The 24,986-nt window shown below is 42.4% G+C and overlaps 6 protein-coding genes across 7 annotated transcripts in view; 2 read left to right on the top strand and 4 right to left on the bottom strand.

Annotated features, from left to right (window-relative positions):
* The window catches only part of LOC118309255 (NCK-interacting protein with SH3 domain), an 8,883-nt gene extending 7,915 nt beyond the window's left edge, over positions 1-968 (bottom strand). The window contains exon 1 of one of the 2 annotated variants that reach the window (XM_035631150.2): positions 598-968. In XM_035631150.2, coding sequence (XP_035487043.1) covers positions 598-768 — 171 coding nt within the window. In that variant the 5' untranslated portion in view covers positions 769-968. The remainder of the gene's footprint in view (positions 1-597) is intronic. The other variant, XM_035631151.2, reaches the window with a different exon arrangement.
* An 840-nt stretch (positions 969-1,808) lies between these two features.
* ndufaf3 (NADH:ubiquinone oxidoreductase complex assembly factor) lies at positions 1,809-4,517 on the top strand. The gene is made up of 5 exons (XM_035631220.2): positions 1,809-1,928; positions 3,014-3,209; positions 3,319-3,385; positions 3,777-3,877; positions 4,015-4,517. Exons 1-5 carry the CDS (start codon positions 1,843-1,845, stop codon positions 4,120-4,122), a joined length of 558 nt encoding a protein of 185 aa, XP_035487113.2. The 5' UTR covers positions 1,809-1,842; the 3' UTR covers positions 4,123-4,517.
* A 470-nt stretch (positions 4,518-4,987) lies between these two features.
* zgc:112334 (uncharacterized protein LOC619199 homolog) lies at positions 4,988-9,000 on the bottom strand. The gene is made up of 12 exons (XM_035631177.2): positions 8,876-9,000; positions 8,062-8,266; positions 7,510-7,617; positions 7,299-7,395; positions 7,050-7,184; positions 6,758-6,956; positions 6,529-6,660; positions 6,212-6,311; positions 5,952-6,123; positions 5,680-5,824; positions 5,523-5,577; positions 4,988-5,415 (listed from the first exon to the last, which is right to left on the bottom strand). The coding sequence occupies exons 2-12, from the start codon at positions 8,101-8,103 to the stop codon at positions 5,278-5,280; spliced, it is 1,323 nt and encodes a 440-aa protein (XP_035487070.2). The 5' UTR covers positions 8,104-8,266; positions 8,876-9,000; the 3' UTR covers positions 4,988-5,277.
* On the top strand, positions 8,977-14,791 carry LOC118309266 (transmembrane protein 43). The gene is made up of 12 exons (XM_035631178.2): positions 8,977-9,146; positions 10,414-10,560; positions 10,718-10,852; positions 11,126-11,220; positions 11,340-11,389; positions 11,513-11,582; positions 12,196-12,266; positions 12,356-12,483; positions 12,591-12,665; positions 13,345-13,446; positions 13,582-13,699; positions 13,783-14,791. The coding sequence occupies exons 1-12, from the start codon at positions 9,129-9,131 to the stop codon at positions 13,983-13,985; spliced, it is 1,212 nt and encodes a 403-aa protein (XP_035487071.1). The 5' UTR covers positions 8,977-9,128; the 3' UTR covers positions 13,986-14,791.
* A 224-nt stretch (positions 14,792-15,015) lies between these two features.
* On the bottom strand, positions 15,016-18,987 carry LOC118309280 (transforming protein RhoA). The gene is made up of 5 exons (XM_035631211.1): positions 18,831-18,987; positions 17,778-17,935; positions 16,730-16,850; positions 15,839-15,969; positions 15,016-15,755 (listed from the first exon to the last, which is right to left on the bottom strand). The coding sequence occupies exons 2-5, from the start codon at positions 17,931-17,933 to the stop codon at positions 15,582-15,584; spliced, it is 582 nt and encodes a 193-aa protein (XP_035487104.1). The 5' UTR covers positions 17,934-17,935; positions 18,831-18,987; the 3' UTR covers positions 15,016-15,581.
* A 3,322-nt stretch (positions 18,988-22,309) lies between these two features.
* LOC118309284 (cytokine-inducible SH2-containing protein-like) lies at positions 22,310-24,919 on the bottom strand. Its single transcript, XM_035631215.2, has 3 exons — positions 24,450-24,919; positions 23,695-23,835; positions 22,310-23,190 (listed from the first exon to the last, which is right to left on the bottom strand). Exons 2-3 carry the CDS (start codon positions 23,831-23,833, stop codon positions 22,703-22,705), a joined length of 627 nt encoding a protein of 208 aa, XP_035487108.1. The 5' UTR covers positions 23,834-23,835; positions 24,450-24,919; the 3' UTR covers positions 22,310-22,702.
* Between the last annotated feature and the right edge of the window lie 67 nt (positions 24,920-24,986).

Below are 24,986 nucleotides of genomic sequence, written 5' to 3'. Positions count from 1 at the left end.
GTCTGGATCCTTGGGGGGGAAAGGAGTCTGTGCTCACTATGGAGCATTATGTGGGCGTGACTGAGGGAAATCCAAAAGCTGTGTGGAAGGAAGTAGCAACTTATTAAGACAATGACAAGGTAAGTTGGGAGTGATACGTGATAATAAAATGCAGACAGAGTCACAGACACAAGGGTCTTCTGTTTTGATGGCCTCACTGCCTTGTTCCTGGAGCTGTCCTGTCTCATTTCCTGTCCTGTCTCACCCCATCCTTTCCTGTCCAGTCCTGCACCTCCTCTCTGACGCAGTCGGCAGCTGCTGTGCAGGAGGCCGTGTCCCTGCTCAGTGCAGCCCTCACAGTAATTCATGTGTTCCTCGGCAAACTATGCAACAATCAGCAGTCAGCTTCACCACGGCCTGCACTGCAGCACACACACACACACACACACACACCGCACTGCTCGGCCACACGGGATCCGTCTCTCTCGATCCCATCCACCCTGTGCACTCACTGGATTTCCCCTTCACCTCAGGACATGCGACATAGTCACACGTCTTATATTCCTCGAGACACACGCACACAAAGCGAGGAGCAGCAGGTTAGATATGTGTGATTACCTGTATTTTCTCGATGTACGAGGCGGGGATGTAGCCGGTTTCCCCCGAGCTGCAGCGGGACCCCAGCCACCAGTGACTGTTGCTCCTCTCCAGGATTAGGAAGCTTTCTCCGGCCGCGAAGTGCAGCGAGTTGGGTTCCGCGGATCGGAAGGCGTACAGGGACCGGTACATACTTTTAATGACACTTTTTCACACGCCGAAGTGAGCCGAGACAGAGGCCGAGGCGGAGTCCGAAGACAGGCGGTGTCGGAGTGGATGATCTGCGGTGTCGGGGGTGATCTAGAGAGGCTGTGAGGGCATGGCCACGGAGGATCACTGCCGTCTATTTACAATGCAGCTCGATCATCTGACCTACGACTGTTGCCAGTGAGAACCACAGGGGGGCGCTGCCACGCCCTGAACACGCCCCCCAGGCATTTTAATCGAAGGCAGAGTGAAGCGCTGCATCATAACAGTTTAATGAAGGATCCATCTAGTCTTAACGTTATCTTAATGAGGGAAATTCATCTGACACTTTATACTTGACCTTTTTATTTACCCTAATTTCACTTGTATGTAATGTGTGTGTGTGTGTGTGTGTGTGTGTGTGTGTGTGTGTGTGTGTGTGTGTGTATGTGTACAGTATATATACATATATATACTGTACACATACACACATACATACATACATAGAGACATCAACGGATGGAAATATGACGTTTGCAAATCTCTTCTATGCATGATGGACAAAATGCCCTAAAGCTTTTTATCCTTACTGGACTCTAATGCAGCTTGACTAAGGCCCTCTGTTTATTTATTCATTTTTGTATATTTAATTTCCTCCTCTACTTTCGTTGTGTTGTTTGTTGTGTTTTTAATGCTGTATCAACACCAGTATACGTTTTTGAAATGTTGATATATGCCTTAAAGGTTTGTACGCCTTCTCATCTATAGTAAAGATGTTTTTTGTTTTTTTTGTTTTGGGAATAGGATGCCACATCTTGTAATATGTGTAGTATTATCTAGGACATCCATTACTCACCACTCTACTCTAATAAAAAAGAATCTTAACAGTCTTAACGCCAACTGTTTACTTTTTGTGAATGTTAGCTTTATGTTCAACACGACACATAATGTCTGTTAGCAATGCAAATGTAATAGTTTCTAACATAGACAATGCTCGATTTTTCGTTATACAACACCGGAAACGCGAGGCTGGTGTCACACGGAACTCTGTCCTTCCGTCTGGTTGTTCATTCCGCCAACATGTCCGGTGTGGTGTGTAACAGAGTCCTTCAGAGAGCAACGCAGCGATGTCTCTTCTCCTCCAGGGCAGTTCCCTCGTTCTCCAGGTATGGTTGTGTGATTTTTAAGGACATGTCTCAGGACATTTAGGCTGAACACAAAAACAAAACACGGATAGTTTCAGTGAGTGTGCGGTTGAATAATCCTCCTTCTGCCTGACTGTCCTGGGTGACAAAGTCATGTGGACATGTATTGAGCATTAAGCTAATGTTCTTCTTTTTTTTAAAGACATTTAGTTTTTATGCCCATACTGAACACAACTTCTATAACAGCCGTGTTGTATGAGGCGTCCTGTTTTTTGTTTGTTTTTTAACCAGTGCATCAAAAACTGAAGATCAGCTCTGCAACCAACCAACCAACCATCATTTTCACTATCTATTAATAACTCAATTATTATATTTATTTGCTGAATATTCATTAGGGTCTAGATAAGAAGATGTCAGAACAATAGTGAGGCCGTTGTGAGTATTTACAGGTGTCAACAACTAGAATGCAAAACTGCAAACACATATTAGATATTTTTCATTTTTGTCATTTTCTCTTTAGGGTTCTGTATAACTGTTAATCATATTTGTTTTCCCCATTTAAAATCTTAAAATGTCGATACTGGTGATCAATGATTACTTAATTGTTTTCTGAAGACACATTCATGGTTGCCTTAGACTACTCATTGCTTGTCTCTGCATCTATTTTTTATTGTGTATACCGTTTGTTTCCTACATTATAACTCCCAATATTCCCATTTAAGCTCTAATGCCTCACACAAAATCAGGTGTTAGCTGAAATTTGCTGCAGCTTCTGAGACGAGCAAAAAAAAACTTGTTTAATGGCTGCTTCTTCTCTGCAGTAACGGTCCTAAAGCTATTGGCTGTCAGCCCTGACAGTAGGTTGGCATTAGATCTCTGACTTTTAAACTGGGCCATATGGCAGCAGCTCTTCAGTGCAGACTGTTAAGAGGTGGAAAATAAAGCGATAAGAAAATGTGCAAAAAATACTGTACATATTTACATTGACAGTTTAATGCCTACCATTTTTCAGGCCACAAGCACTCTGTTGTAATAATAATAATAATAATAATACTGACAATAATATGTTATGGGTTCTAACTGAGTTTCCCTGTCTTTTATTCCAGCCCATTTCTGTCTCGTGCTCACAGATTGGGACCCAGTGATGATGATATGTACCAGCGAACCTCGGTATCCGTCATGCAGAGGGAGCCTGGCAGTGGGATCATGATCCACAGCTACAGTTCCCATGGATTCAACATCGATGGAAATAGGGTGTTTGGACCCTGTGCTCTGCTGCCTCCTGCGATCCTGCAGTGGAATGTGAGAGAAATATGCAAAACTTCACAAACCATAGTTTACAGCATTATGCAAGGCTTTGTTTTTCATTTTTAAACAATGTTTTTATCTTCTTGAATCTCTCTTTCTGCAGGTTGGCAGTTATAAAGACATCACAGAGGAAAGTGTCTCACTCTTCCACATGCTTGTACCAAGAATAGGTAAAAAAAAAGAAGAAATTTAAGCAGAACAACATACAGATTTAAATTAATTAATGGAAAAAACAACAAAAAGTCTTGAGCAAAGTCTTGAGCAAAGTTTCATAACCTTTGGCATTTTTTACAGGTATCTAAAAACACTCTTTTTAAATATATTCCCTCATTTGTTGTGTTGATAAAAGTGTTGCACACTGTCTGTCTAAAATCTTCCATCAGAGTGTGACAGGGTGAATATCTGGTGAATCGGGAGGATTTAGAAAAATTATTTACAAAATGTTCAAACCATGAAGTGAACCCACATGCCCTTTATGGAAGCATCCATGCAGATATTCAAGTATTTTTCTTGATTTCCTCATGCATGTCAGTTGATTCGATTTATCTGTCATTCGTGCAGAGATTCTTGTGCTGGGCACAGGGGCACGACTCGAACGAATCGACCCCTCAGTCCTCGCTCTGCTCAAGAGTAAAGGCATCGCTGTGGAGGTGCAAGACACGGTAAAGCATGACCAGTACATCACTGTAGTGCTAGACTCGCTTAATGAAGATGAGCTAAGACTTTCTGACTATTTCACCTGCAGCAACTTGAACACTAAATGGGTTTTTCTTTTTTTCTATTCTCTGCTGTTTATCAGCCAAACGCATGTGCAACCTTCAACTTCCTGACGAGTGAGCGAAGAGTGACAGCTGCTGGTCTGATCCCTCCACCTGTCAGCACAGCCCTGGATGTAATGTGGGAATAAGTCCTGTCATGTCCTGTAATGTGGTTATTTTTCTTCTGCACAAAGCTGTTTGTGTGTGTGTGTGTGTGTGTGTGTGTGTGTGTGTGTGTGTGTGTGTGTGTGTGTGTGTGTGTGTGTGTGTGTGTGTGTGTGTGTGTGTGTGTGTGTGTGTGTGTGTGTGTGTGTGTGTGTGTGTGTGTACGTGTACGTGTGTGTGTACATGTACGTGTGTACGTGTGTGTGTACAAGTGCTCATGATGGAGAATTAGCTCTCAATACTGTGCACCTGTATTCTTGTGTAGAAAATACCGTGTTTAAATTATATATTTAAATGCTTCACATGTGACGAACAATAACTCTCAAGTTATGTGTTTGATGTATTTTCACGCATTGCATAAATGTATGATTGGACCATATAATGTGTACTGTACTTTATTCATTTTAAATAGAAACAATGAAGCGTTGATGTTGTCTGTACGCAAAAAACATGAAAAGCTGTGTGAATACGGTCCAACCCTTCGCCCGAGGTGTTGCGGGCGACTGTCCTTAATTTGAATAAGCCTCTTATATCTGTGTCCTCTGTCTCGGTGATTAATCTCTAATCATCTGCCTCAGTGTCCCGTGACCAGCGTCAAGCCGAATTCTAAATCCCTGTCGTACACATGCAGAGTGCTGCTTGATTACATTCACCTGCTGTTGCTGCTGCTGAAAAATAGTCTTGCTGGTCGAGGCTCAAAAGATTTAAAAATATATATATTTTCAGTCAAACTAATGCCAGATAGGTCACCTTGGATCCCCCAATTCAGACCCTGTGTCGGGGGTCTGTTATTCATATTGAAAAGTTAATACTTAAAGCAAAACAAGAAGTGTGAGATTGTTAGGACAGTTGGGATTTTACTTTCGTCTTGTAAATTATAAAACATAAGTAGTGTATTGTTGTATTGTTGGTTACATATTTTCTCATAAAACAATGGAAATTCAGAAGAATGTAGCAAAAAAGGATCGACAGTAGAAAAAAAAGGTTTTCCAAACTTTTAGTCATAATCATATTTTATAGAATTGGGCAAAAGGGAGAAATTACAAAAAAAACTAATTAGAGGGGGAAAAAACGAGTCTACATGCTACTTGGAACCCTCTTGAAGCTCGATTGTTTGGGCCTGATGTTGAAAGTGTTTGTCAGTCGTCATCAGAGTTGTGTCTCTGTGATCCTCCGAAGCAGAGCTCTGCTCCTGTGATCCGGTGGTACAGGTCTACGATGTCTTCACATTCAGTCTCAAAGTGGTTTGTTGCATCGTATGAGCGCGACACAAATATCTAGAGAAGAAAAAGGATCTGTTACCAACACTGGACCCATCACACGCAGTCCCATTTTTATTTATCATTTGTTTCTTTCTTTTCTTTCAGAGGAATCCCCTCATTACCTGACTCTCTCTTCCATCTTCGTAGGGAACTAGCAGGTTGCTGACTGAAACAAATCTAGATTCAAAGTGGTGACAGAAAATAGCATCAATTAAATGTTATTTAAGATGTAATTTTACAGACAGGCCTGTCGTAATAAACCTGGAAATTGCGACTAACTTTTGCATGATAGGCTCCAGGAGATCCAGCCCAGGCTGCACCTCCTTCTCTGGCTGGCTGGTTTCTGTAGTCGTGCTCACTGTGGCGATGTACATCCCATCGGAGGCCACATTGTGGGCATAGGACACTACAGATATGTAAATGTCTGCATGGAAAAGCAGAGGGGCAGTTCATGCATGCGATCACGTCTAAACACAGCCCAAATCATTTATTTACAGAAAACAAGAAATATAAAACATTCACTTATTTTCAGGCTTTGACAGACATAATACCTGATTTCCTGTTGAGTTGAGCTTGAGGGATGATGATTTGACAGGAGCTGGCCTCGTGGGTGTTTTTAACCGGATGATTTAATAAACAGATGACCCTTATGACACGTCCCACTCTCCTCACTCGATTGGGAACGTAGCTGGGATCGCAGATCAGCTGTTTACAATGGAACAGCTGTTAAAGAGAGAGAAAATAAAGTAATCAGTGCACAATTGAACTGTATCCATTGCCTCCACTCCTTTTTTTTTTGCATCTACCTTACCTTCCCCTCAGATTTCACAGCTTTTACTTTGCCGTTGTCCATCACAATCTCATCCACCGCTCTGTTTGACAGGAAAGTTCCTCCGTACTCTGCACTTAGTCTGAAACACACACAGAGGCAGGAAGGTAACGTAAATGAAACACTCTGACTGCATTTCTAGTAAATCCTTAAATGTGTACAAGCATGTTTGTGATCATGAATATGAAAAGGCGCCATCTCCTGAAAATCCACGTCAATGTCAGGTTGCTGATTAATGTTTGGAGACAACTGTGTAGTTCAGAAATTGGTATAATCCTCAGAACTTGTTTGAGTATAACCTGGTAAATCCCTGTGGCAGTTCTCCCAGCCCGTATACAGGGTAGAGGTATGGACTGGTGTTGTGGCGGGACAAAGACTCCGAGTACAACCTGATCCGTCTGACGGTTTCCACACAGGGCTGGTCCAGGTAACTACAGGGACACCAGGCGATGGGAAATGGGATCAGGCAGGTTTTAACTTATAGGATCATCTGTCAGCATCTGGTTTATAAACGTTCCGGTGACTGACCTGTCACTGGTGTGTAAGGCTATGGCGTGACCCGTGAACTCCATAACATCCAATCCCAGGTCAAAGCGGCAGAAAAGGTCCCGTGTGGTCGTTTTTTTAGGATCCACATCCTGGTAGGTGCGTGGGCTTCTCTCGTCAAAGTTCAGGGCGAAGAGCAGCAGCTTCCTGAACCGTCTCTTGTCAAACATGCCCATCAAGTCTGAAACATTGTGTTCATTTTGGACATTATATAACAGAATAATACATGTGTATATAAAAATTGGTATAAAACAGGGCAACAAAAGAGCGTCACCCGAAGCCTGGGCATCTTCCTCTGTGGCGGGGACTTTGTGCACTTTTCCTGCTTTGTATGCATAACTGCCTTCAACGACTTTGAAGTCCAGATACCGAGTAACTTCAGTGTGCACCAAGATCTTCACCAGGTGACCTAATGCAGGCAGACAGCACTCATGCACACTCATTTACATGCAGGTAATTCAAACAGAAGTTGCATTGCACAAGTCACACTTCACTTCAGATAAATAACACTGAACTCTCTCACCACCGGCAAGAAAAAATTTGGGGATGAGGTCAATGTTCCACTCTTTCCCACGGTCCATGAATTTAGCAGGACCTGGAACCTTAAACCTCTTGTACAGCTGTAAGTGAAGAAACATACTGTATGATAAACACCACATATCAGCAATGTAGCACATACTGAAATGGTGGACGTGTGTGTGTCTACTTATGTGTGGCTGTTTGCGAGATCGCACCTCCTCAAGGGGAGAAATGGAGGCACTCTCTCCTCCATAGTAGGGATTTTTGTCAATGTGAAGAACCTTTTTACCGCTTTGAGACATCAAACCAGAGAGGACGCATTCCTAAGATAGAGCGGGAAGCAATTAGTCAGTGGGTCAAATGCGGTCAGAATTATTTAAAGTGCAGAACAGCAGTTTGGCGGGTGAATCCACAGATCAGGACTAACATTATGATGCCACTTAGTCACTATAAATCGCTGTACTAGCAAACAAGTGCTCAGAAAGACAGCCTGTGAATAAGTAAAGAACTGATGAGTCAGTGTATTTTAAGTCCCAACGTAAATATTTCTCTGCAATTTTAGCTTTAAGAAAAAACTTAATGATACAATTACACTTCAGTCTTCATTCTCAAGACTCCAAACTTGACTCTTTTAATGCAGCTGGGCTGAATCACTGTACTAAAGTGGATACAGTACTACCCCTTGAACTGACAAGACACTTGTTATTTCCCTCATGTGACTTGTACAGTGCAGGCTACATATATTACATTAATACAAGTTTTCTTACCTTAAGTCCAGTTCCAAGCACAATGATATCAAATTCCTGCATCCTAACTCTTCGTCACTCGTCTCTCACTGGCTCACTGAGTCCCAGTGCAGCCTGCTTCAGTGTGTGTGTGTGTGTGTGTGTGTGTGTGTATGAGAGACATAAGTATGATGTTGATAATTGCTTTGTGTTCCCGTTTGCAATAATCCTCTTAAGAATTGCATATCTAGAGAGAAACAGAGAGAGAGAGACAGAGAGTGAAAGAGAGAGAGAGAGAGAGAGAGAGAAAGTATAAGATAAGGAATGGGGGTTTCACAGTCTCTGCAGATTGAGGTATTATATGAAGCTCATTAATACAAAATTATTTAAAAAAATAGCCTGTGACAAGTAAAAGTTTTCCATTTAAAACTTTCCTCTCATAAAAGTAACGAAGTATTGGTGAAGTATGAACTTATCAAAAGGAAATTAAATCTTAATTATGTGATCTGTCTCCGTTCAAACTTCAGAGTGATATATTTATTTAATTACTGGGATATTACTTTTATTTAATAATGTGTGTTTTATGTATACAATCTTGGACTTAAAAGCAATTAGTGAATATTATTAGTCCAAATGTGATAGAATTTGAATATGCAATATTTTCTTCAGAAATGGGGAGTGGAAGTGTAAATAGTCATAAAGAATTACAATCGTACTTAAAGACAATATTAAATGATAATTACCGCAGGACACCTATGAATTTAGAACAACAACAGATACAGTGTAATGTCATCATGACGTTTCATCAAAATACAAACAGTAAACCTGACTGACATGTTTAAAAAAACTCCATTACCCATGATCCCTCGTGCATACTATTTGGCGCTTGTTATTCATACCAGGGTATTTGAGCGGGTGGAATATAAAACGTGTGTTTTCTGGCGCCGACTCCGCGCACCCGTCCGTGATTGCGGGATACGCCGTGTAGAAAAACGAGAGCCAACCTTTCTCTTCACAGCCGTTGGTGTGTCCGACTCAGTTTCTGGTCTCCGGCTTCTTCGTGGTTTCGAGCTCGACAGTTTGACCGCGGAGCTGAACAAACCAGAGACATGTCTTCATCACAGGCAGTAAGTGGGTCACTAACGCCGTGTGGTTTCTGTAGTAATAAACACTGACTCCTCCCGGGTGGAGTTATGCGGTCGACATTAGCAGTTAGCAGCTTGTTTAACTTCAGTGTAACATGCAGCTGCTAACGTCTCCGCAGAAGCTCCGGTGGTTGAACCTCTCCATCCTCTAAGTGGCTCGTTTCAACGAGCTGCTGCATTATTTTCTTTCCCCTCTGAACATTTTATTCCCTGAAGATGAAAATGAGGTGAGGAAGTGAAGTCGGCGCAGAACAAAAGAGGCGTGTCGTCCTGGACTCGCTGCACGTGAACTTGTTGGTCCAGTGAAGATGAACGTGCCACTTCCGAGGAGCTCCTTGCTCACAGCACGTTATCCTGATCTGTGTGCGACATATTTGGGGAATTTTAAAATCTTTTGTCTGTGGGTTAAATAATGTAAACAAGTGGTCAAACCATAAATGTGATAACAAAAAAGGTTAAATTGGGTGTTTGATTTAGTTTGGTCTCACCATACATTGTTATTCATTGTTGGAGGTTAGAAAAACTGTGCTCTTGACAGTTTCAAAAGAATAGAAAACTTTATTCATCCCGCTCAGGGAAAATACAATTCAAAATAGAGGGAACGAACTGTTTTCAAAAAGCTATGTACATACTTTATATACAGAGTGCAAAAGTAGGGTACAGTGGGTTGAAAATAATAAAGATTATTATTTATATATATATATATAATGTATTGCATGGGATGCCAGGAATTTGCATAGATGTGGTGGATGTAGTAAATATATTATACATGAATGGTACTGAATAAAGAGTATTACATTAAATATTGTTATTATGGAGTCTGACAACTTTCGGGATGAAGGACCGGGGGTAGCGCTCCGTCTTGCATTGGGGGTGCAGCAGTCTGTTGCTGAAGGAGCTGCTTAAGGCCCCTGCAGTCTCGTGGAGGTCTCGTGTTTCAATGTTAGTTATTTAACTGCACCAGAAAGTGGCACTTATCTAATATAACTAATTGTTGTCTTTTATGAATCATGTGATGAGGAAACAGTTACTTGTATTTATCGTGACACAGTGACACTAGAGAACGGTTTGAGGAGCCAAATCTGAATCCTCCACCCCGGAACCGAAAATGTTTATGTTATAGTAAAGAGCAGATCCTAGTTAATTAATTCAAGTGTTCAATGTCATGTCGCTTGTTTCATTTTTTTAAAAGTTAAGTACTTGTCATTGCTGACTTTGTGTCTTAGTTGTTTCGCCCGTTTTGTCTCAGTTTTCAGGTCAAGACCCAAACCAACACAAGCGTGTATCTGTCAAGTCTAATCCTGGATTCCTTGAGCGACTAAGTGAAACTGCAGGGGGAACACTTTTTGGCGTCGGACTGTTTTTCGTCTCAATTTATGTTCTCTTTACCAATGAGGTGAGAGCCAAACATTCAGTCGAACACAGTTGCTTTTAAGTGCATCACATCTAAATACGCGCTATTGTGCTCACGGTTAACTTGCTGTGTTGTGTTCCATGATAATGTCACACCCAGACTAACACAGTGCATGATCTCTAACCATCTCTCTCTTCAGGGACGAGCTCTGCAAACTGCATCTTCCCTGGACGAAGGTCTCTCTCAGGTTGTGTCGTTGGGGCCTTTCTTCAGCCTTGAGCTGCAGAACAACAACCGTTTAGTTCACCTGTCTGCACAGCTGCACACTTCGCAGGTAGGTTGTGTACTTGACTTTCAGGTGCAGTGTTGGTTCTCCGTTGTGTGTCCGGATCCACCCCCAAATTGAATGGGTTACATGTCCAATCCTTGCACCAAGTTTTAATTATTTTTGTGTAATCCTGCAGACAAACCAAGTTTGATGTTTTGCTTTATTCAAATCTTACGGCTTTGTTAACAAAATAGTCAAAGTTGAATTAATAATCGATATTCAAGCAACGTACAAATTTTTTCCCTTCAGCTGATTAATCGTTTGCTTGTGTTCTTGTAGCCCCTGCATGACCCAAACCACAGAGTTGTGGTGCAGGCGGTGAAGCTGCAGAGGCAGGTGGAGATGTATCAGTGGGTGGAGTACCGGGAGAGCAAGTGAGTCTCTTGTCTGGTTCTTAACAACACCCAGGGCGGGGTCAGATGTAAGAATGTTGCCTGGGATACAAAGTATTCTTGGACTCAAAAGGCAAATTCTCCCCCATGATTGATTTCAGGGACTACCAGGAGGACGGTGAAACCAAAACTGAGACGACGTACAACTACAGTGAGTTTCTTTTAAACGTTTTTGTACTGTACCTTTTTGGTCTTTGTTAAGAACATGGCCTTCTTTACTCTGGTTGAAGTTGGGTATATTTTGTGACGTGAAACACTGATTCCTTTCCTTCAGACACAGAGTGGAAGTCAGAGCTGGTCAACAGTCGTAATTTCGATAAGGAAATTGGTCACCAGAACCCAAGGTAAAACGGTACTCACAGGATTATTCTGTGGTATCCATAATAATTTCCTGTGCTGTCGTGTCACTTCATCTCTAAAGAAGACATATTTAATCATATTCAGGTTAATAATGTTAATTTGGGCTGTTATGTGAAAAGGCTTACATGCTCTAATGTTCAGAAAACACATCAGTTTCCTCATACTGTTCATTCCTGCAGCTCCTCTTTTCAGCATCTGTCTGAAACGCCTGGTTTTAGCTCCTGTCTTTTCAGGGTCCCCTCTCCCATAAAAGCTCAGTCGGCTCTGATTGGCCAGCCGACCCACTCTTCCAGCGCATGTAGGAAGTTTCAGCCTCCGCTCTCGCTTTACCTAGCTGCTAGGCGTGCCTTATGCACTTCAGTAGTATGGTGATGTTATCATCTTAAAGAAGTATCGGTCAGACTACTGACGAATCGATTTAGGAGCTTCAGGATCTTTTTTTTTCTGTTGGGGAGAGGAGCTCCCTTGTCTGCCAACTTTCGGCTTTTAAAATTTGCAGACCTATTATACATACACAAAAAACCTATATAACAAACTAGAGGCAAGGGAAATACTGAAAAAGCATTATATGTCTCCTTTACCTGATCTTTCTCTCAGTGCCATGGCAGTTGAGAGTGTGACAGTCGTGGCTCCTGAGGTCAGAGTTGGGCCTTTCATTCTGTCTAAAGGTATCTCCAGTATCCAAACACACCACACACAGAAATTACACAGCCCTTGTTTGTCAAGCTGTTAAAATTCAACACTTGCTCATCCACAGGCCTGGTGGAGCAGATTAATAACTTCAAGACTCTGAGTTTGAGGGATTTTCCTGCCTTAAACTTTGACACTTTCCTCACCATTGATGATGATTATTTCTATCACACTCAATACCCGCGCAGGCCGGAGGTGAGTGTCAGGATGTGAACTCCTCGCCGATACATATAAGGTGCAGGCCTCTTCTGTACTAGTATTCCTTACTGAGTTGATCTTATTTGTTTGGTTTTATTCACAAGGTTGGGGATGTGCGTGTGAGATTCTCCTACGCTGGCCTGAGCGGTGAGACGTCTCCACTCGGTCCGGCTCAAACTGTGAGTGACGCAGACGACCTGGTCAACATTCATCTCAATCATGATGAGATGTTCCTGAATAATAGTCTTTTTTGTTTCCTCATTACGTATGTGTTTTGCTATTTGAAACACTCAACGATCAAATATTTTAATCCTTCACTAGATGCATCACAATCCGTCAGTGACAAAAAACAAGTAGTCTGGTGGAATAGTTGATCAACTGTAAATTGAGTAAAGCAAATCTGGATAACAGAATAGGTGAATGATTGAAACTACAGCTGCAAATAATGATAATTCTAATTATAGATTATTCTTATGTTCACATGTAATTGTTTTGGACTTTAAAATGTCATGATGTCAACAACAAAAGAGTATACAATGAAGATTAGTATATGGTCCTGTAATTTGTACCATTAATTAAAAAAAGTGAGACACTTTCATTTGTCAAAGCCAGCCATCAAACCAAAGATCAAACCAAAAACCAAGAACGTTTGGTATTTCAACTGAAAAAATACTATAACCATGAATCAACGATCAAACCGTTGCACGCTCATTTTCTGCAGTCGAGCACTTGACTAATTGCTCCAGCCCCAAATGAAAAACTATTAGTTTCTACAGTGCACACACTACGTTTGCTGAGACTGTGTTCTTCCTCTTCAGTCGCTGGAGAAACAGTGACTGTGTTTTTTGTTTTTTTCAGGTCAGTATTGTGGCCATGCAGAGAGGGGAGCAGCTGGTACCTTTTAAAACCAAGTCAGGAGACACTCTGGAGATCCTGTACCTGGAGGAGCTCTCTGCAGAGGTCACTGTTGACTTAATGTCTTCTCTTCCATGCTATTGTTCTAGGATAAGTGAAATATGTTAGTTTCCATACGCATGAACTGCCCGCTTCATATTTTCCACATGGTCTTGATGCATTTGTTACTGTTGTCTGCAGGACATTTTTGTGAGAGAGAACCAGCACAACAGTATGAAGACGTGGGGACTCAGGGCTGCGGGATGGGCCCTCATGTTCCTCAGTATCCAGCTGACCATGCGCATCATCTACACACTGGGTAAACCAACACTGCCCCCTCACCCTTGAATGTCATTCATCCCTGCATCTGTCCTACATATCCTGTGTCTGTTCTGTTTGCAGTGGACTGGGTTCCGATTCTCAGAGAGCTGGTGTCCGTCGGGCTGAAGATCTTCGCCTTGTGCATCTCCTGCTCTCTGTCTCTTCTCACCATCGGATCAGGTTGGCTTTTTTACCGACCGCTAGTGGCAGCGGGTCTGGGAGCACTTGCTCTGCTTCCAGTGCTGCTCGCCCGCTCAGGACTTCCAGCCAAGAAGAACGAGTGACTATTAAACTGATGGATTATCACAGCACTTCCTGATGCCTGACTGCAGCCACCCATCATCCTCAAACGTGTGAGAAATGTTTTTTGCTCTAATAAGACCAATAATAGTGATTTATCCAATATCCAGTTTTAAAATGGATTTGAACATTTAAATATAATTTACAGCGCTCACCATTGCCACAGTGCTGTTGTTGTCCACTCACACACAAGTGGAAGCCGTTTGTTGTTGCCTTTTAGTTCTGTTATCAGATGTGGCCTTTCGGTAGTTCATCCATCCATGTAAAAATTCAGCAATAAACTGCTGCTCAGTGAGCAACGTAGAATCACTGTAGTCTCATTTTTACTGTAAATATTATTCACCAAAAACAAAACTGAGACTCAGTACACCAAGACAAACTAAGGCAGTGCTATACAAGCCATGTAATAAGGAGGGTTAAAGTTTGAAGAGTATAACATTATAAATTAAATCTAGGTAGGATTTGTTGTAGGGTGGTTGGTGTTAAGACTGCGTTCATTTTAATTTGGTGTTCCATAGTAAACTGCACAACTTCCTTATGTAAGATATATAATCTTTATATATCCCTTAGTTCCACTGTTCATTGTGTATCATCAGGGGAATTGTTCGTGAGGTAAATTGTGAATAAAATTCACATATTCACTTGAAGCAATTGATGATCAACCATCTTGACGAAAAAAGAAAAAAAAAGACCAATCTGTGTCAGGATCAGTGAGAATTTTCAATTTGTTTCTTGCTTTTATACAGCAGTTTTGTTAAATAAAGCACTTTTGTGTTACATCAACTTTAAACCTCAATGACTTCTGGCTCATGTTTTCTGTCGGGGTGTGAGTCAAGTTAGTGTCAGCAAACACCCTGCTCTGTAGGTGAGATCACCAGAGTGGCTTGTATTAAACTACAATTTTCACCACAAGTATCCTTGAGTTTGCACTGTGGCTCACCCGGGACCCCAACTCTGATATTCACTGGCTCATAGTGTCATAAATAAATGGTAACAAACAAGTAAAACAACTCCTCAAGATTCTTACAAAGAAATTTATTACACAAAACAATAAGTTTCCATTTGCGTTTAACAAAATGAGTTTCCAGTCTCATACTGTGCACGTGATAATGCACAAAGGATTTGTATATGAAGCGCACAAACAAATTTCGACTTCATGTGCGCATCAGGTTGTTGGAATAATTGAAAGGACTACTGGTCACTGCGCAGGTACTTCGCCCTCGCTGGCTGTGGAAACAATCCTCAGATCAGCAGGCAGGGCTGAAGCACTTCACTGCAGTTGGCAGTTATGACACAACAGGTCCCTTGGCCGACCTCTTTGATTACATGTTGATGAAGGAGGTTTCATTATGGCAAATTTACTCATGTTAAAGTACAAAAAAGTAGTTTTCCATTAGCTCAAAATTGAATACTGACAGAACCTGACTACGTTTGCTTAAGACAAAAAAAGTAAAAGCATTACACCTTTAGTAAAAACTGGGGAGAACAGTCTTTTGTGTGGGTGTGTTTGGGGAGTGGGGGGTAGCTTTGACCTAATGCTCCTTCTTTCCCCCTGTAGGAAGCAGTCCTCGTGCCCTTGTTTACAGTAGGACACATTTACTGCTCTTCTTTCCCCGCCTGGCCTGTAGTGCAGCCCTGGTGGCCATCTCAAACACTTCCCTCACACCATCCTTTGTTTTTGCAGAACACTCCATGTATCCAAAGGCACTGATCCGGTTGGCCATGTCCCGTCCATCCTCTGGTTTCACAGGTTCCTAAAGAAGAGTTTCAAGAGAGGGTTTAGGAAACATACATTCATCAGTAGAAAGTGTGAAATATGTTTGTTCTAAAATTTTACCTGCTTCATTTTGGCGAGCTCCCTCCGGGTGTGCTCATCGTTACGCAGGTCCTTTTTATTTCCCACCAGTATAATGGGAACATTGGGGCAGAAGTGTTTCACCTCGGGGGTCCACTTCTCCGGGATGTTCTCTGAACGAGCGGGCAAAAGAAAACACCAGTCAGAGACACAAATGACGATTACTTTCATTATAGATTAATGTGGATTATTTTGTAAATTAAATTAATTAAATTGGTTTGTAAAACACCAACAACAGTGTGCAGCACCCAACATAATTTCCAACAGCCAAAGGATGGCGTCAAACGTCTTAAAACCAACAATAGAAAAATAATTTTATTAAGAGTTGGAAAACTTTCACAATTGAGAGTCTGGAACCATCAAATTTTACTGTCAATTGACTAATGGAATAATAATCATTATAATCTATGTAGCTCTGCACTGTAGGAAACATGTATTCGAGATGTGTTGGTATAGACTTGAATAAGGGAGAGCGACAAAAAAAATCCTCCTTCACTAGGTGGAGACATTAGTTTACAATAAGGCAGGTTGCACATTTTCCTCATCTGTTACATGGTAACAGCATTGGTAACTGAGGACAGTTGTGGTGTGTAGAGGTGAACAAAGAGCTACATGATTTTGCATGATCACCAGAGGGAGAGTCCATCGTTCAACAAAAACTGGACAGGCAGTTTCCTTTGCAAATGGCTGGTTCTTTACATGAAAACAGTTGTCTGTTCTCTGGGTTGTTTCTTAATTATCTATTTGAGATAACAGTTAGATGAAACAACACAAAGTGTGGCTACGCTTCCTTATTTGTTTTCTCACACTTACACAAAAAAAGAAGAGTACCATAACCATTACCACACATCAGCGTTTTCCCTTATCACTTACCCAGACTGTCAGGACTGTCAATGGAGAAGCACATGAGAATGACATCGGTGTCTGGATAAGAGAGTGGACGCAGTCTGTCATAGTCTTCTTGACCTGCTGTATCCCAAAGCGCTAACTCCACCTGAGGTGAGAGGGAACAATTTATCAAACGCACAGAGCCAAACCATGGCCTATAGGTTTGACATTAAACTGACCTAATGATTTAAATCATTATCCTGTAATCAGAAACCACATCCCGTTTGCAGTGAGTCTAATTAACAAATTTACATAGAGCGTCACCTTATGATAGATATATTAACTTAAGCCAATACCTCCTATATGATAACCACTCAAGAGTTTATTGTATAGTGAGCAGTAAATTGAGATTTTATGCCTTCAATAGTTGGCGTCATCACTGACAGACCTTGAACAACTGTAGTTCTTCACATCTATAAAATTCAACCCAATGCATTCTGGGATTGTTAATAGAAAGTAATGTACACACTAATCTACTCTTCTGTTCCAGTGTGGGTGTTTTAAGGACACGCAGATTTAAGACACAATAATAACACCAGGGCTGCAACTAAGGATTATTTTCATAATCGGTTAATCTGTCGATTATGATTCTAATTAATCTTTAAGGTTGTTTGGTCCATAAAATGTCATGAAATTGTGAAAAATTAAGACTGTTTTCTTTTTTCAACAAACCAAATATATGTAGGTCATTGTCATAGAGGAGCAAAAAACCCTGAACATATTCACATTCAAGAAGCTGAAATCAGGGAATTTTTCCCCATGAAAACTACTTGAACCGATTACGATGAACTGTTGCAGCTCTACACTAGTTCCTATGTTGGGAGTGGTTTAGTTCACAACCAGATTCAAACCTCGACTATGTGCTTTGATGAATACACACCTTTCATCAATACAACCCCTGAACTCAATGCATCTCATCACATCCAACTCGTACGACTGTGGTGGAGAGGAGGGGGCACGGACAGAACCACCAGCACTGGGCCGTTGCGGTCGTCGCAGTCAGGTCTGAAACGCGTGGTGAAAGAATTCGTACCTGTTTGCCATCAACTTCGATGTCGGCGACGTAGTTCTCGAAGACCGTGGGCACGTAGACCTCCGGAAACTGGTCCTTGCTGAACACGATGAGCAGACACGTCTTCCCACAGGCTCCGTCTCCCACTATGACCAGCTTTTTCCTGATTGCTGCCATAGCTGCAGACAAGAGGCACAGATCGGCGAGAGGTCACGAGGTGGGGTCGCTTCATCTCCACAGACGAGGAGGGGAACTTCAGTTGCATTGTGTAACCCTCATCTGTGTTGACACACCGCCGGACCCGAGGGGAAGCGACACCCGAGGCTAACGATTCAGCATTCGGCAGCTGGGCTGTTTAGAACCAGTCGACGCCGCCACACGTAGGAAACAGTGAGAGACACGCGAACATCACGAAAGAGAAGAAGCTCGTAGCACGTATTTATCCAGTCGAGCTCAAATGTCCAGCGAGAGAAGGAACCTTCTTCCGCGAAGACACATTTCCGCGTCGTGTCCCGGAGCCTCGCCTGTATCGAGCTCCTCCAGCGACGTTTCCCCCCCCCCCCACCCGTGAAACGTTCGTCCTTCATCACATCACTGTGCAAACTGAACCGAGCAGGACGTCGACGTGTGGTCGTGGGTCGCCGCGGCGCAGCCTGACCTACATGTCGGCTAGCGAGAACATCCTGTGTTTACAAAAGACCTGGCGCTAGCCGCAGGAGCTAACAGCTAGCGTCAGCTGGGTGTGCGGCGAGTGCTCTTCACGTTCATATATTCAGCTCTTCTTCACAATGCGATGCATTCACGACACCTGACGCGTCAGCGAGCCCCGTTAACCACTCGGGCCGAACGTCGCCTTTCCCCTTCACCCACCGACCGGTGCGGCTAGCTCGCCACACTTAGCTTAGCATAACGGAAGTCAATGCGACTTTATCGGCTCGCTAGCTGGCCGACTAGCGCAGGCACAATATCCGAAGAAAATATCAACTGAGCATATATTATACCACGGCACTGCCGAGAAAACTGATCTGACAACAAACCAAAACCAGACCCTTCGTGTTGATCTTCAACTCTCACCTATTGATTGATTTAAAATGAATCCAAACGGTCTCCGAGTGGCGCTTTGTTGGCCTCCTCGCCGCTGCTGCTGGAGGAAGTGACCCAGGGGCGGGGAGAGGAGAACAGCACCCCGCTGTACAAACAGCCCCGAGGATACTTCATGCTCCCGCTCCGAGGGAACAACCCTATTGCTGCTGCTCAACTTGATCAAAATAATACTCATTATAATTAATAACTAGAATACAATTTATTATTATTATAATTTCAAGACATCAACATTCCTTTGTAATTTTTTTTTATGTGGAGCATAATTGCGTTTCCCACATCCACCAATCAGAACCACAGCTCTAATTGCCATGAGCTGGAATAAGGTAGAAACATGAAACTTGGCCCAATAACTAGAACTATGTGCATGTGCCTCCTGAAAAAGGGACACATTGACCACACGGTGGCGCTGAAAGTAAAGATCAAAATCACATGCTCGTTGAGTCTGATTGATCTGAACTGTGACATACAGCTCTATGTCCAGCTCTACAGAAAAGCCTCTTGGAAAATTAAAGTCGTCCATGTTCGATGTTTTTTGCTAATTTGCATAATGTGGAAATCTGTAAAAATGGATAACTTAGTGGATTTGGACTCTTAATCAACCAAAACCTATTTTTTAGATGATGAGAAAGATTTTTCAAAAACATGGCCACCAAACATCTAAATAATTTCACAAAGGCCTAATTTTAGCTATGAGTCGGTAACCATTTCCCAATCATAAATCTTGGTTGGTATTTTGAACCTGACCCATAGGACGCCTCCTAAACCTGTACCTCAAAACCTGCTGAACAAAATTTGGGTCTCTGTTGACAAGTATCAACCAAAATATGATAAGATTAATTAAGTAATTAATGTGGGCTTGGCCTACTCATCAGTAGCTACCATCTTATGCCATTGTTCAATTTGCCAATGAGCAAGAATGGTCTAAAATCATGGCCACCATCAACCGAAATATCTTCGCAGAGGGTGGGGGTTGGCATAAGCACTTGTACAATCAACATAAATCTTGGGATAATTTCTTCATGCCGTGACAAGGATTTTAGTTACTGAAGCATTTTAAGCCCGACCAATAGGTGTCGGCACGAATACCAAAAACAAGTACTTCATTATCCTGTATTCAGAATTTCACCCGTTAAGGCGAGCGTATGAACCAAAATCGGAAATGCCTCATTGATTCGTGCAAGTGGGCACAGCTTATGCATTTTAGCTCAAAACTCCAGATGCCTTTGAGTGACTGGCTACACATGAAACGTGTATGAAAGGACTTACTCCATCGTGTATACATATATGTAATATATAATATATATGTGTTGTGTGTATATATATATATATATACACACAACACATATTGGATAGTCTAATAAATAACAAAGCATCATGTTTAAGTACATCATATGTGATGTACTTGTAATGTATGCTTCAAACCAGTTACTGAGGCTATCAAATAATTGCAGTGGAGAATGGTGAACTTGAATACTTAAGTAAATGTACAGTTACTTTTTGAATGAACATTTACTTGAGTAAGTAAGTGGTGTTAACCTGTTGGAGGTCTCTCAGCTTCAGGACATGAAAGAGCAGCTTAGCCAGGTTTGTGCTCTGTATTATTTCTTCAATGATACATTGGCTCAGATTTCCTAATTTGATGAATGGACATCAGATAATAACAATATGTACCACATAAAGACAATGGACCCTTGTTCACAATAAATATTTTGGCTTGTCATACAAGAAAAGGCACTGGTGTTACTAATAACATTAACAATGGCTCTGTTCTGTTCAAGTGTCCCAGTAAGACATGACAGCGAGACAGCGTGCACAATTCCAGGAAAGTTAGACTGCAGCAGTTAAATGGAACCCACCCATCATAGATTTTATTATTTACACATGTGCTTATTGGTAACATGGTAAATACTTTGATATTGTGCTTTTAGTCAACAATGAGTCTTTTAGAGTCGAGATTGTAATGAGAAAAGTGTTCTGAAGAGGCTGATTAAATAAATGTTGACAGAGAAATGATTAAAACATTTGTGATGTGTGGAGACAGAGAGAGAGAGAGAGAGAGAGAGAGAGAGAGAGAGAGAGAGAGTCTATTCTCAGTTGGTGCAGCAGTGTATTAATAACTACAGCTCTTACACTAATCCAGATAAGAGGCTTTCTCAGCACTTCTCACTTCCACCTCGTGGAAACCAACTCAGGCATGTTTCCATGAAAACAGTAGCATAACTAACATGCATGTGTATGTTCAAGTGGCTCGTCATTCTTCTGTGAAAAGAAAAACCACTTCGGCTAAAGAAGATAACATTTTCAGAGGCTCATTTCTCCGAAATCCGCAGGCATGTTTTGATCCTCCTCTGACGATAACACCAGTGTGTCCTTTGATACCTAACAGCAGTGTTTCATGAACAATCTCTCATCCTCACTCTGGTCAGGATGTTGTGTTTTCCTCTGACGGAGGTTACCTGTCACAGCTGGTGGTAGAAGCACTGGCGGGGAGGATGCTAGTACAGGCACACATGCAGGCAGCCTGGTGCAATGAAGGAACTTTAATACATTTAGTGGTGAGGGCAAGGCTTGCAGACAGATGGATGGACAGGATGGAGGTCAGGCAGGAGACTGCTGGCTATGATAGGTCCCCTCTGGAAGAAGAGCAGGTTTCTGAGGTCCACAGTCAGCAACAGGAGAGCCACGCAGTCCAACAGGCAAAGCTGAGAACCAGGCACAATGTAGGCTGGCAACTGGAGCATCGGGCAGGCAGCCTGATAATCTTGCAGGGCGTCTCCAGCTAGAAATACAGCTTCAGGAGCAGGCACAACAGAGATGACAGCCTTGGGAGCAGACTGGTGGTTGGTGGGGACCTACGACTTAGACCGACAGACTCGGGAAACGGACGAGACATCGGCCTAGGAGGGTCGAGATCAGGAACAGTCTTGATTTAGAATCATGTTCTCACACGGGAATAGGGATCACCTCTTGGGTGAAATCCACGTCCTGCTTCCAAAGTGCAAATGGCAGGCTGAGGAGGAACTTGTCTGCTGATCGCACTGTCATCATGGCTGGCGGTATAGGAGCAGAGGCAGGGAAGACACAAACACAGTGACAGGCTGGTGCAATGAAGGAACTTTAATAGATGAAGTGCTGAGGACTAGGCTTACAGATCGACAGGTAGGAGGACAAGCAGGCAGGCAAGTACAGACAACAGGGGACTACATACAGGTAGCAGCAGGAGGTGGAACACACAGAGACATTAGGAACTGATCTGGTAATTGACTGAGATAGAATGTGAAATGAGAAACAGGGAAGTTTCAATGACTGGACATTGGAAATCAGGGAGAAAGTCCAGGGACATTTAGTAGGTGGGTGGAGTGAGACAAGTAAACAGGTCTGACACATCGTGTCAGTTTGTTCAAGTTTCCAGTCATTCAACAGTCAAAAATACAATAAAAACAAGAGGAAACATTTCTGAAGTCTTTATTTTCTTTTAGAAAATGATATAAAACAAACACAAAACACACACTGTACCCTGTTTTCTCATTTTATCTTTTACAAAGACTCGTCAGCCCGGCCGCCTCAGGCCCTCCAGTCCGCATGTCACTTAGTGTCAGTCTGACCATAATCTATCCACCCACAATCAAACACGTCTAATCAGTGCAGCCTCAAATATATTATAATCCTTATTTCATTTTGATTGGAAGAGTGTAATTAAGGTGGCACTGTACTTGGACCCTCTCAGTATTCTCGCTGTGGGCCAGCCTCTGTTGCTTGGGGTGTCAACCTGCCCCAGCGTCAAAGTGCGTGGTCATGGAGTGTGATCCTGATCCATGTTCCAGTCCGTGGGACAGAGACCCTCAAATGTCAAAGGGGTAGTCCTGCAGGTAGCGCAGCAGAGGGTTTGGGAGTGGCAGGTGGTCGGGACAGTTTGTGTGTCTGTTGAGGGTGAGGCGCGCCAGGTGCTGCAACGAAGGGAAGGCCTCTGGTTTGTGTAAGGGGTTCGTCAGCTTCAAAGCGACTCCACTGGCAGGGTTGGGCTTTGTTTTGGTGTGAATGCCATTAGATGCCTGGTCCTGTGCTGTGTGGCCTGAGCTCTTGTAGTGTTGTATGAGGCTGAGAATGTCTGGGAAGGACTGCAGGCGAGGCAGACCAGGGGAGATGGAGTCCAGCCAGAAGCAGCCCCTGCTGTACTCTATTCGTACACTTGTAGGTCCACAGCTGGTCTTCACCGACAGCGCCAGCACAAACTGAGGGTGGCTGCTGTCCCGCACCAGGAACGTGCCTTCAGACTTTGTCAGGAGAGCTTCCCGAGCCTCACTCGCTGAGATAGAACCCCAGTACCAGCCTGGAAAAAGACAGAGGGTTTGGATTATTATTATTTTTAGGTATTAAGGTCCGGTGCATATAGCATTTGTAAGTGTTGCAACGCTGGACACTCCACACCAATTCTTTCTACACCAATGATGAGAGAGAAGCTAAAAAAAAAGGAAAACGTTATTTACAAAAGACAGGACATTTTCATCCATTTGGCCCATTTCAGTGTCTCATTATGCAGTGCAGCTGCCTTTAAGATAGACATCATCTGGCAAAGTAGTTAAATACAAGATCATATTACCCCCAATAATCTTATTGGCCACCACAAGGCAATGGAGTTTTGTAGCTGATGTGGCCCACACAGAGTAAAAATATACAAATAACTTTAAAACAACTATTTCACACACACAGTTGGACTGGAAGTTGGAGCAAATGAACAAGTGTCTCTCATAAGTGCTCATGTGAAATGGACTCAGTAAAAAAATGTCTAGATGTCATATTTTAATGAATGAAAATCTTTGACCTGCTGGTGTACCTGAGGTCTGTAGATACTGGAAGGTGGTGGCGATGCAGCGGAGGTCCTCTGCTGGGTCCCAGCACGGAGGAGGGGGATGTGGACAGCAAGAACCTTCACACTCCTCATGATGTGAAATGGTCGAGGCCCGGGCAACCATTTCTGACGGGATGTGAAGATCATGTTCATGTGGGCCATTAATACAATTTAAATATACACCAGAGGTATCAAACGAGATTCTTGTGCAATTTTACATTGTATTCTGCTTCAAAATAGCTCTTGAGTAAAGTAAGTTATAAAAACGAGTATATCAGAAATTAAACTTATGTTTTTGTTGCACAATTGTTTTGAACTCACAGTTGCTGTGATCTAAATTAGCAAAACAAACATAAACCAAACAGACAAACAATAATACTAAGAACAACAACAATCATAATAATAACAACAACACAAAAATAAGAATCATAATGGTAGAATAACTAGCTTAATAGTTCAATTATTCGATTTGTTTAACTAAAGACCAAGAGCTTGAAGTCTTATTATATTTTAACCACCACAGATGAAAACATATTTGTTATTCATGTGTATATTTATTTGAAACCCCATGAGCTGTTTGCAGCACATGGGGCTTCTCTTCCTGGATTGTAACACTTATTGAAAGTTACATATCCGCATGCATAAGCCATGTACTTACATATAAAACAGGTAATAAATAATAACAACAACAACAACAATAATGAGAACTACTAATTGCCCAGTATATGAAATAATCTCACCTTAAATCAAACAAAACCATAAGGATTGGGTCGACTTTGAAAAACACTCCAGTGTAAAATCCATCAAAACATTTCACAGCAAATGAACAAAAATATCATGTGCGAATAGAAGCGACACGAAACATTTCTTAAAAGAACAAGAATGAGAGAAAACATCCAGTGCGTGTTTCTGCTGGGAGTCAAAGTGTGTGAGTGGAGCGGAGAGAGTGTGTGTGTGTGCTCTTTATTCAGAGAGCCGCAGGACAGAAAACACGTCGGCTCAGTCTGGACTGGCAGCGGTTCCAGGAATCTGCTTCCGAGAAAGGTTTTGTGTGACAGCGCCCGCAGCGACAGACGCGCTGCAGCCAGCGGCCGCTCTGCGCTCCGTCAAGTCACGCGCTGGCGATGCATTCCACTTCCTGTCCAGGTTTCAAAATAAAACGCACTGCTGAGAGTCCCTGTTCCACGTATCCTGGGGCCCCCGAGGTCCCTTGAAACACCCTTCCACTTGTTCACAGTTTACAAAAGCAGTTTTGACTTCGAACGTTGTTTGTTTGT

This window comes from Scophthalmus maximus, chromosome 6 (assembly GCF_022379125.1).
Source record: "Scophthalmus maximus strain ysfricsl-2021 chromosome 6, ASM2237912v1, whole genome shotgun sequence".
NCBI classification, from domain to species: domain Eukaryota; kingdom Metazoa; phylum Chordata; class Actinopteri; order Pleuronectiformes; family Scophthalmidae; genus Scophthalmus; species Scophthalmus maximus.
The sequence above is the reverse complement of the archived record's forward strand: the minus strand, read 5'-3'. Positions and strand labels throughout refer to the sequence as shown.

What these genes read in the sequence shown, in the direction of transcription:
- LOC118309266 (XM_035631178.2), top strand. An exon ending in ATGTTCTCTTTACCAATGAG is followed by an intron (nt 10,561 to 10,717) that starts GTGAGAGCCAAA and finishes CTCTCTCTTCAG; the next exon opens with GGACGAGCTCTGCAAACTGC. An exon ending in GTGGAGTACCGGGAGAGCAA is followed by an intron (nt 11,221 to 11,339) that starts GTGAGTCTCTTG and finishes GATTGATTTCAG; the next exon opens with GGACTACCAGGAGGACGGTG.
- LOC118309280 (XM_035631211.1), bottom strand. Translation starts at nt 17,933, where the DNA reads ATGGCAGCAATCAGGAAAAAGCTGGTCATAGTGGGAGACGGAGCCTGT. An exon ending in TCGAAGTTGATGGCAAACAG is followed by an intron (nt 16,851 to 17,777) that starts GTACGAATTCTT and finishes CTCTCACCTCAG; the next exon opens with GTGGAGTTAGCGCTTTGGGA. An exon ending in AGCTCGCCAAAATGAAGCAG is followed by an intron (nt 15,756 to 15,838) that starts GTAAAATTTTAG and finishes ACTCTTCTTTAG; the next exon opens with GAACCTGTGAAACCAGAGGA.
- LOC118309284 (XM_035631215.2), bottom strand. Translation starts at nt 23,833, where the DNA reads ATGGTTGCCCGGGCCTCGACCATTTCACATCATGAGGAGTGTGAAGGT. An exon ending in CCAGTATCTACAGACCTCAG is followed by an intron (nt 23,191 to 23,694) that starts GTACACCAGCAG and finishes GTCTTTTTCCAG; the next exon opens with GCTGGTACTGGGGTTCTATC.
- ndufaf3 (XM_035631220.2), top strand. Translation starts at nt 1,843, where the DNA reads ATGTCCGGTGTGGTGTGTAACAGAGTCCTTCAGAGAGCAACGCAGCGA. An exon ending in GCAGTTCCCTCGTTCTCCAG is followed by an intron (nt 1,929 to 3,013) that starts GTATGGTTGTGT and finishes CTTTTATTCCAG; the next exon opens with CCCATTTCTGTCTCGTGCTC. An exon ending in CATGCTTGTACCAAGAATAG is followed by an intron (nt 3,386 to 3,776) that starts GTAAAAAAAAAG and finishes TCATTCGTGCAG; the next exon opens with AGATTCTTGTGCTGGGCACA.
- zgc:112334 (XM_035631177.2), bottom strand. Translation starts at nt 8,103, where the DNA reads ATGCAGGAATTTGATATCATTGTGCTTGGAACTGGACTTAAG. An exon ending in GGAAGATGCCCAGGCTTCGG is followed by an intron (nt 6,957 to 7,049) that starts GTGACGCTCTTT and finishes ACAATGTTTCAG; the next exon opens with ACTTGATGGGCATGTTTGAC. An exon ending in CTGGAGCCTATCATGCAAAA is followed by an intron (nt 5,578 to 5,679) that starts GTTAGTCGCAAT and finishes CTTTGAATCTAG; the next exon opens with ATTTGTTTCAGTCAGCAACC.